Source organism: Solanum lycopersicum, chromosome 3 (genome assembly GCF_036512215.1).
Source record: "Solanum lycopersicum chromosome 3, SLM_r2.1".
NCBI lineage: Eukaryota > Viridiplantae > Streptophyta > Magnoliopsida > Solanales > Solanaceae > Solanum > Solanum lycopersicum.
In genome coordinates, this window is record NC_090802.1 from 9886500 (window position 1) to 9897107 (window position 10608).

The 10608-nt window shown below is 25.6% G+C and overlaps 1 protein-coding gene across 1 annotated transcript; it reads left to right on the forward strand.

The window, feature by feature from the left end:
- The first annotated feature begins 2565 nt into the window (after positions 1–2565).
- AP2a (APETALA2a) lies at positions 2566–7209 on the forward strand. Its single transcript, NM_001247523.2, is given in 9 exon segments — positions 2566–3257; positions 3356–3381; positions 3467–3497; positions 3661–3748; positions 4135–4280; positions 4362–4406; positions 4963–5054; positions 5177–5328; positions 6819–7209. Coding segments are annotated over 9 exon segments (1206 nt in total). The 5' UTR covers positions 2566–2793; the 3' UTR covers positions 6981–7209.
- The last annotated feature ends 3399 nt before the right edge of the window (positions 7210–10608 follow it).

Sequence of the window (10608 nt, forward strand, 5' to 3'; positions counted from 1 at the left end):
CTTATTTTACATTTTATTAGTATATAATTTGAATAGATCACCTGAAAGATTTAAGATTTATTTTATTTTCATTCATTAATAATAGTAATTGTCTATCATCCACACGTGAAAATGGAAAAATAGAAGAAAGAGATATTAGGGTTATGTGGGTAATTTGGAGATTGTATAAAAATATTAAGGGCAAAAAGGTAAAAATGTGGTCAACTTAAAACAGCTTATAAGCTGGGGAAAAAAGCACCCCTACCCCAGCTTTTAACTTTTAGCTTATAATAAGTTTTTTTCTTAACTTAAAATAAGTTATTTTGAGTATTGCCAAACAACTAAATAAATCAAAAACAAGCTTTTAAGTCAGTTTGACCAACTTTTAAGCTAAGCCAAACAGACTCTAAACCTCCAACTCAACAAGAAACTAGTTATAAAAAAAAATGTTGAATCAACGTATTACTTTTATGAGCCTTCTTAGATCCTCTGAACAATGCCGTTCTCTCCATAAATTTTATTTTTATTTGTGCGATTACTATCTCACTTTTTACAATTGTACCTCTATACAACTTCCAGTTTCTTGCCCTCCAAATGTGATAAATTATGACACTCTAAATTGTTGCAACCCATTTTAACCCAAGCAAATAAGAGTAAATTTGAATCTTAATCCGCTTATTATGTTAATTCATTATTGACCCACTTCAAATTTGATCCAATTGACACCCCTAAGTTATCTATCTCATTTCGATACCAAACGAGTCACGAAGGTGAGATCACGCGCTTGAAAGTGTGAGAGTGGGGAAAGTGTTAATAAATAGGAGGTACATAGTGAGAGTCATTGGTCGATGAAAAGAGGAAAAAAGGTGGGTCCTACTCCCGTACTCTTGGATTGGACTATTCTGGAAAGTATTTCCTTTTATTGCTATTATTCCAATTTCCTTTTTATGAATATCAAACCCCACTACCAATAATTATTTTCTCTCTCCATTTCTAATTTACCTTTATTATTTACCCAAATGGTAAAAACAACACAAAAAACAATTCTACTGCAACTTCCTAAAATAAATCCAGCAGTCAACCAGAAAATCTAATAAGTTTTTCGTCTCAAAATATTTGTTGTGTTTTTTATTTACATTTCTTTAATCATGAAGCATGTTTAACTATACTTCTTAAATGACGATAGATAGTTGAAAGTTGATATTCTTTTTTATAAGGATAATAATTATTTTGAGAGTATCCAATGTAATTTTTTTTGTGTTTGAATTTGATGATATTACAATATTAGAATAATTTTAAATTAAAAAGGAAGATTTACTCAATAATTCAAAAAAAAATCGAACAACTGTCTACTCATAGCATGTTGGAGCTAATAAGAAGATCAAATAGCGACAACTAATTAAAGAACGAATGAATAAAACACGTAACATATAGTAAAATTAATTAAACATGAATAATATAAAGACAAAATTTAACATTTTTTCTTAAACAAGAAATGATAATTACAATAGCTAATAAAATTAATTAGGTAATAAGTCATGTATCAAAGTCTTGGTGCTTTCAATTTTCCATAAAAAGGAAGTGCAAAAAAATGTAAAAAGGAAATAAAAGGAGATGCTTTTCGATTTGGTTAACGTCGTAAAGTTGCGTAAGAAAGAGATGCTTCTTTCTTTCTTTTTCTTTCTTTTTTTGTTATATATTTCAATTATATATAATTTTTTAACTTTTAGATTCATTGGCCTACAAGAAAAATATAAAAAAAAATTGTATAAAGAGTTTTCCTTTCATCAAAGAGTATAAAGACAAATCCTTTTCAATGTACCAAAAAAGAAAGATGAATTTAGAGTTATAAATACTAATTAGTACATTAGTATATGTAGAGAAATAGAAAATTGGGTTTAAGAAACAAGAGGAGAAGTATATAAGAATGACTAATTAAGTGAGTTGAAGAATCGAATGTCCATTTCTAAAAAAATAATTATATAGTTTGTTAAATAATTTTAATTAAAATTTTGTATCTTATCTTTTATCCATGTATTTTTTATTTATTTTCCATGGCTTATTTTTTTAATTTATTTTTAAAAAAATATAAATATAAATTTTAATTTTAATTTCTACATCTTATATAACATATTTAAAATTATATGATTCAAAAAAGATATTGATATATTATACAAATATTTTTTTATTTTTTAAAAAGAAATCTATCCAGTTAAAATAAGACATAAAATAAAACATGAATAATACTTGTCAGTCATAACACAAGACAAAAATATTTTCCTTTTAAAAAAAACCATACCATATCCTTTAAGTGCACGTAAAATAAATCACATTTTAGTATAACATCCTACAAATTACCCACATTCAATTCAATGAACTTAACTGAAAAACATCAAGGAAATTCCGAATGTAAAATCCTTTTATAACTCTACGATTTAGATCCGAAACTCAACCAACTTGATCAGATACAATGTTAGAAAAAGAACAAATAAAGTTGAGTCGGATAATAGGGATCTAGAAACTATGGGGTGGGGTGGGGGTGGGCGTGGGGGTGTATTTAACGTTGGTATAAGCTGCTTTAGGCTTATTCTTCCGAAACTAGCCTCGTGTATATCCATCATCTCTCTCTTAATTTTTATTTTTTTTCTTTCCCCAACAACTTCAACTTCTCTATAAGTCATAACTTCCATCTTTCTTTCAATTTACAACAAAAAAATAAATAAATCATTCTTTTCTTCATTTCATACATCAATATAGGTCACTTGCAACCAAATATCGAAAAATACACTCATTTTAATTCTATCGACAAAAGAAATGTGGAATTTAAATGATTCCCCTGATCAGACAATGGAGTATGAATCCGATGAAGGTATAACGGTTAGATCGGAATCAAATTCAATTTCATCCGCTCTACTTGTTGTAGAAGACGGTAATTCATCAGAAGAAGACGGTGAAAAAGGTAAAAAAAAGAAAAGTAATAATACACCAGGTAAAATATTCGGATTTTCGATTAAAGACCACAATTTGGAATCGCCGGTAGTTACCCGGCAATTTTTTCCGGTAGATAACGAGTCTACCAATTTTCCAAGGGCACAATGGGCTGGAATTAAATTTTGTGAATCGGAACCGCCACTTGTCAATGGATTAGTGGGGAACAAAATTGACGTGTTGCAACAACAGCCAATTAAAAAAAGCCGTCGTGGACCACGTTCAAGAAGTTCACAGTACCGTGGTGTTACCTTTTACCGGAGGACTGGCCGGTGGGAATCTCATATATGGTTCGTGTTACTTTTCAATTGATATAATTCAACTTTTTTTTTTTTTGAAAATGTTGTTTAATTGAAATTAATATTTTTTGTTTTTAATTTGATTTTAGGGATTGTGGGAAACAAGTGTATTTAGGTACGTTTTATTTATATCATTTTAAAAATTATTTATTGTTACGGCTAACCTTGAAGATAATTAAGTTGAATATCATATGGTGTAGGTGGATTTGATACAGCACATGCAGCAGCTCGGTGAGCTCTTTAATTCTTTACTTGTACCTTTTTAATTTTCGATTATTTGAAATAATAAAAGTTATATTGATTTTTTTGAAAAAAATATTTTGATTTTTATTTTGTGGTACATTTCTTAAAAGATATTGCGGAGAGACTCAAGGTTTTGGAATGTGTGATACAGTGCATATGATAGGGCAGCAATCAAATTCCGGGGAGCGGAGGCGGACATAAACTTTACCTCGAAAGATTATGAAGATGACTTAAAACAGGTAAGTCATGTATTTAAAATTTAAATTTTTTAAAGATATTATTAATATTGATAAAAGAAAAATCATAACCTCCCATAATTATAATTTTACAAATGATCACTTAATTATTATTATTATTATTTCAAATTCATTTTTCTTCTTGATTTTAAATTTTTTCGACAAATAAAGAAAATAACTTTTTGAGACAAGACGTTAAAAAAGGCATCTAGATTTGTTTTTGTTGTGTGTATCTGATTGGAGTACTTCACTTTCACTATTTGGCTTTTCATAAACAGTTGTTTTTGTTTCACATTTTTTGGTGTCAATATTTAGTTGGAAGCATATGTATTGACATTTTATTTATTGTTAGTGCATAATTTGTTTTATTTATTTATTTGGTGTATCAGATGAGCAATTTAACCAAAGAAGAATTTGTGCATGTACTAAGGAGACAAAGTACTGGTTTTCCAAGAGGAAGTTCCAAGTATAGAGGAGTCACTTTGCATAAATGTGGTAGATGGGAAGCTAGAATGGGACAATTCTTAGGCAAAAAGTAAATAATTATTCTCATTTTATTCTCAACTATTATTGAATAAATTGTTTCATAATTTTTTAAAATTTTTATTTGGAACAGGTATGTTTATTTAGGCCTATTTGATACTGAAGTTGAAGCTGCCAGGTGTGTTATTTGCCGTGTGAATTTATTCTTTATAGTTTCTATACTTTAATTAGTTACATTGATACGAAAGAGTTACTCAAATGATAAACACTTCACAATTTCAATTCAAAAGATGGGAGCTTCCGAGAGGGGTAAAGGAAAAAAATATTTTAGTTGCCTTTTTTGCACTAAAACTACTCCCTTTTGTCCCAAATTATTTGGCATGTTTGCTTTTACAAAAGTTCATTTGTTCATTTTCGAAGTTAAATTTATTTGGCATGTTTGCTTTTACAAAAGTTTATTTGGTTCATTTACAAAGTTAAATTGAATTAGAATAACTCATTATTTTTGTGGTATTTAAAATTAAGTATTCAAAAATTGTATGATAAATAATATTTACTATTTATAACATAAGTTGCAACTTTCTCATGTTAATTTGATGAATATATATGTTTGTATAAATATTTGTTGAAGGTGAGGGTTTTGAAAAGTGAAACAATATAACATAAGTAATTTACTGGAGAAGGTGAAGGCTTTAAATATTTTTAACACACTTTTATCTTTCTTCTTTTAACAGAGCTTATGATAAAGCTGCTATCAAGTGTAATGGAAAAGATGCAGTTACCAACTTTGATCGTAGCATTTATGAAAATGAACTTAACTCAACCGGTAAAATTACATTATTCTTTAATTTATTTGTTTTTTATCTGGTCGAGGTTTATAACCTAATATCAATATATATAAATTAAATTTACGTAACATTGGTAAGTGTGCATTTTTAATCCCTTCAGAATGTACTGATAATGCAACGGACCACAATCTTGACTTAAGCTTAGGAGGTTCAAGCCAAGAAATGGGGGACAATAGGGGTCAAAATTCTTCATCTAATTTGCAATTGGATGGCCATTGGGGCCACCAAGGGTCATCAAGGCATAATAATAAGGTACATAAAATTATCTATGGCAATTTTCGAAAATTCTTGTTTTGAATTATTTATTATTTTAAAAATTTATATATGATGTAACTTTTTTATTTATCCTTGATAATAATGTTTTTGAAACTACAAATACTTCAATAAATGTGTTTAATAAAAAAAAATTTTATTATCTTAAAAAATGGTAAAATATTTAATAAAATATCTCTCCTAATTTATGTTTTTATAGAAGAGCATGTAAAAGAAAAATACGATAAATAATTTGAGACAAAAGGAGTACATAATATTGCTTACCTTACTTCCTTGCACCTATCTAAAAAACGTTAGTTTAGATGATTGGTAACTTCTTTATTTTTGTCATTTCAAACTTAATTTGCATCTTGTCTAATGTTTATACATGATTTTTTTCTTCTCTTTAAAATATAGTATATATTGAAATCGAGTATTTTTATGTTTTAAATTTCATTTAGCCACGTAGCCAAATCAATTTTGATGGCCAAAAAAGAAGTGGATATAATGAAAGTGAAATATTACAACTTTTGAACCAAACGCACCTTAATTCGTCAGATAGAGTGCCACCAAAAATTAATGAAATGCAAAGGTTTGGCCAATTTATTAGAGATGGTGAAACACACGTGGTTCAAGCCTATCCCCGGCAATTTAATTCATATCAAGTGATTTTTCATTTTCTTATAATAATGTTGTTTAAATATTTTTTTGTTGCTTTACAAATTGGTGGTATAAAACATATAATATAACATAAGATAAATAAAATTTTAAAGAGAACATATATTGTTATAATAACATATGTATTATAAAAAGAACGGTGTATTTGGATTTTATGCATCCCATGTTTTTTTCTTGTTTAACTCGTCCATATTATTGTAAAAATACAATTTTTGTTCATTTTACAAAAAAAAAAGTCATTTTAACTAATAAAAATAAGTGTTATTTTAAGAAACCAATTAGTAGATGTGTGGACATTAAGAAAAATATTACTTGAGGATAAGTAAAAATTTTAAAATAGTTGAAAAAAGATATTTAGAAATTTTTATTAAGAAGAAAAAAAGATCTCTTGAGTATTGAATTGAGAAAAAAATTCTCTTGAAAATTTTGGAAAATCACTTTTTAAATTTTGATATCATCCTAAAAAGTTTTTTTAAATAATCAACTCAATGAATAACCAAGGCAGGCCCTAAATGTAATTAATTAATTTGTTAAGATTTATCCTTACAATATTAAATTTCTCCACAATTGGTACTCATTTTGATAAGGAATAAAAGGATTATTGACCCTAATATTACTTAGTACTATTAAATAATATTTCTTTTATGAATGTATGAAAACCTTAAACCATATTTAAAACTGATTTGATATAAATTATTGTACACCAACTAAAGAGAATGTGAAAAAATATTTTGATTTGAATTCGATATAATATCATATTGAATTTTGCAATTGAATTTAATTACTTAATTATATTATGTATCAACGAACAGGTTCAGACTCCGAGCAGCAACAATGTAGGCCAAATTGGTGGAACAAGTAATTTTCAAAATAATTATGAGATAATTGCAACTGCTGCAGCATCATCAGGATTCCCCCAGCAGATAATAAGGACTCAAAATAATGGCTTCCATCATTATTTTATGAGACCTTGACCATTCATTAATTTCTTCATGTTCTTTTATTAATCTTTGTAAAGAGTAAAATCAATTAATGTTGAGATTATAATTAATATTCTCAAAACATAAACAAACAGATTATATTGGTTAGTATATATATGTTGGGAGGAAATTCCAACTCTTTGGAAAAGTTAAGTGTAACCTTTTTTTTTTTTGTTAAATTATTATTATTATTGGGACAATGTAATTTGAATTTTTTGGATTCCATTTCGCCCCATGAATTAAATTTAGTAGACGTTTGATCATAAAATTTAAATATTTTTTATCTTGTTTAAAATTTATAAAGTTGAAGTTGATGGTAGAGGTTTATTTGATTATAATTTTTGCAAAGGAGAGATAGAAGATAACACTTTATTTTTTGAAAAAAATGATTAAAAAAAATTCATAAATTATGTTAAATTAAACAAAAATATCATCCGTTTATTTTTTTTTTTATCAAAAGGTATCTTTGCCATTAGTATTTTGGTCCAAACTATATCTGTTGTTACTTTTAGGTTAAAAAAATGCTCATTTTTGATAAACATATCATCTATTCTCTTCTAAACACATTCTTTTCATAAAATGTCGTAATTCATCATTAATTTTTATGTATATATGACCATAGTTATTTATCATTAATTAATTTTCGTGTAGACAAGGATGAAGTTTATCTCTTAATAAAATAGGAAATATTTTGATTTCTTAATATTTTTCAAATTGAAGAATAATAACTATTTGTCAATATAATCCTTGACTTTAAAGTTAAAGATACGATTATCATAATGTCACAAAAATTTTAAAAAATTGTTACATTGCTTCAAAGTTCAAGTCACAAAATATGTTATTGTTGAACCTTTTTCGTATTTACTTTAAATTTGAGGAATTTATTAGAATTATTTATCCTACAATTTGGAAAAGATTAAAAATAAAAATAAATATTTTATAAGAATTTATTTATCATTAATAAAAATCAATGATGAGAGTGCTATGATTTTATTGTATTCATAAAAGGATATTGAAAAGAAAAAAGTTTATTTTCCACTTTAATTAGAAAATAATGTGTTTAAAAGAAAATATAGTAGAAATATTTTTAGATCTAAATATTAATGATATGCACATTTTGAACCGATGTATTAACAGCGAAACATTTTAAATAAACTATTAACAAGAACATTTTTTATCAAATTACAAATATTTAAAAAATGTTTTCATCATTTCCTATTTATTTAATTTTATAAGTACTCTTCCATTCACTTCTAATTCACATTCTGGACTTTTCGAAAGTCAAATTTACCTAACTTTTAAAGTTTAATTAAATTATATAGATTCAATATTTTAAACAAAAAATTTAGATTTAAAAAATATACAAAAAATACTATAAAATGTAATCTTTTGCATATCAATATGATTAAAAAATACATTATAAAATATTAATTAAAATTCTTATTGTTTGACTCTAATTATGACGATTAAGGGGTATTGAGCAGATGAAACAAAGTAGTATACCAAAAGAATCCTTTGGTAAGTACAAAAGATGCACACTAAATTCTCTAACACTTCTAAGAGCCTTTTCAATACTAGCAAGTGATTGATTTATTATAAGAAAAAACCTTAAAATGTAGCAAGTACAACATTAATGAGGAAGGGCAACAACAATAGTGTTTCAAAAATAATAAAAATAAATTATAATTGAAATTTATCAATTTGTCCATACATATCCACATACTTTTATAGCTGCTAAATTTGTGATGGATATATTTGAAAATACAATCTTAATATTGCTTTTGGCATATGTTAAAAAATTGTAAAAATATATCCTTAAAGTATTTAAAATTTAATAGACATATCAATCGTCAATACGTTAGCTTATATATTACTAGTTGTTGTAAATATGTTCTTAATTTACCTAGAGTCAGCCTTAATTAATGATTTCAATTTTACATAATTTATAAATTATTTGACTCCTTTTATGGCTTATTAATCGCCTAATTAAATTATTTACATATTTGAATTAATTATCGAACGATAAAATACATACATTTAATTTCTAATAGTGTACAATGAAATATCACAGTCATGACTAAAAGCAGTCAGACATGGCTATTATGGTGAGAGGGACTTAACCTAAACCCTAAAGGACAACATAATTAAAAATGTATTTAATTTAATTGTACTACATCTTTCCCCTAATAGTATTTTCCACTCAGAATATTGTACTAGGTAAGAGAAAAAAATATCTTGATGATATGCTTAAAACCCTAAATCATCATTAAGATTAAATTAATTAATTAATGGATCCAGATGTGAAACATTGATTTTCCCAACTTCCAATTTGATGATTATAAAAATAAGGTGCATTTTCATCATCTAGGGCGTCATCATCGATTTTAATATATATACACAAATATTATAATCCTTACTTTTTTGTTTATTTATGTTATATTATAGTCCTATGATTATGAATTGGTTAAACAGTGTTGTCATTTAATAATAATATAATATATATTATAAAATAAGATATGAAAAGGCTTCTACGTTATTCGTTAAGTTTTTAATAAATTCAGAATATATGAGAGTGGTGGGGTGAGAGAATAGAGTCAAAAGAATCACACCTTTATTCCTTTTAATTAATAAATAAAATATTCATAATTAAAAATTAACAACTTAAATTATAATTATTTTATTAATAGTTAGGTAAATAGATTTTTAGCCCTCTTTTCGATGTCTGTTTGAGGATATCTATGTTAATATTTTGAAAAGAAAATGCTCGCTTTTTGTTGAAAAAAATTATTAGCTATAAGAAAAGATTAACACTGATATTAGTAAATATTTTAGTGATTTGCAAAAATTGTTTGATTAATGAATATTGTTAGGTATGCACTAATTCTAGTTGCTTCTATGTTGATTGGTGATTAGGTTGACTTATTTTATTCGTAATGATTTATAAAAAAATTATTGTGGTCCAAATCATTTTACTTCTTCGAATAAGAGATACTTCTTCAACGTTCTATGTATTAAAAAAATATAGTATTTTTTTTAGTGCACAAGATCTCTAAAGGATCAATCAGTTCAATTTATGAATTTATTTATTCAAGAAATTGAATCGCAGGACAACAATTTATGTATATTGAATAAAATTTAACTCTTTTTTAGATTGTGTATAAATAAATATTTAAATTTGTATAAAAGAAAATAAATAGACATACATATTCTACGTAATATAAGACATATAAGACATCATACAGGATATAAAATTATCACATGGGAGAAATATATTTATTTATTAATTTTATACACGTTTAAATATCTAACTATCTAAAATTAAAAAATATAAATATAAATTAATATTAAATTAAAAAATATATTTATATATTATGTCTATATTAAATCCCTTAAACTTATTTCAAATTTGTAAGACATCTAAATTTTGCGGGTGCTTAATGATATTACCCAAACCATTGCGTATGCCAAAATCAGAAAAGGAAAACAAGAAGAACAGTATAATTTTAAGAAGAAAAATAATAAAGATGCAAAATCCCTTGCAAGATTTATGTAAATTTTAAATGAATTTCAAATTTTTAAATATATGAATTTCTATGATAATAATAAACTTAAATTAATATTT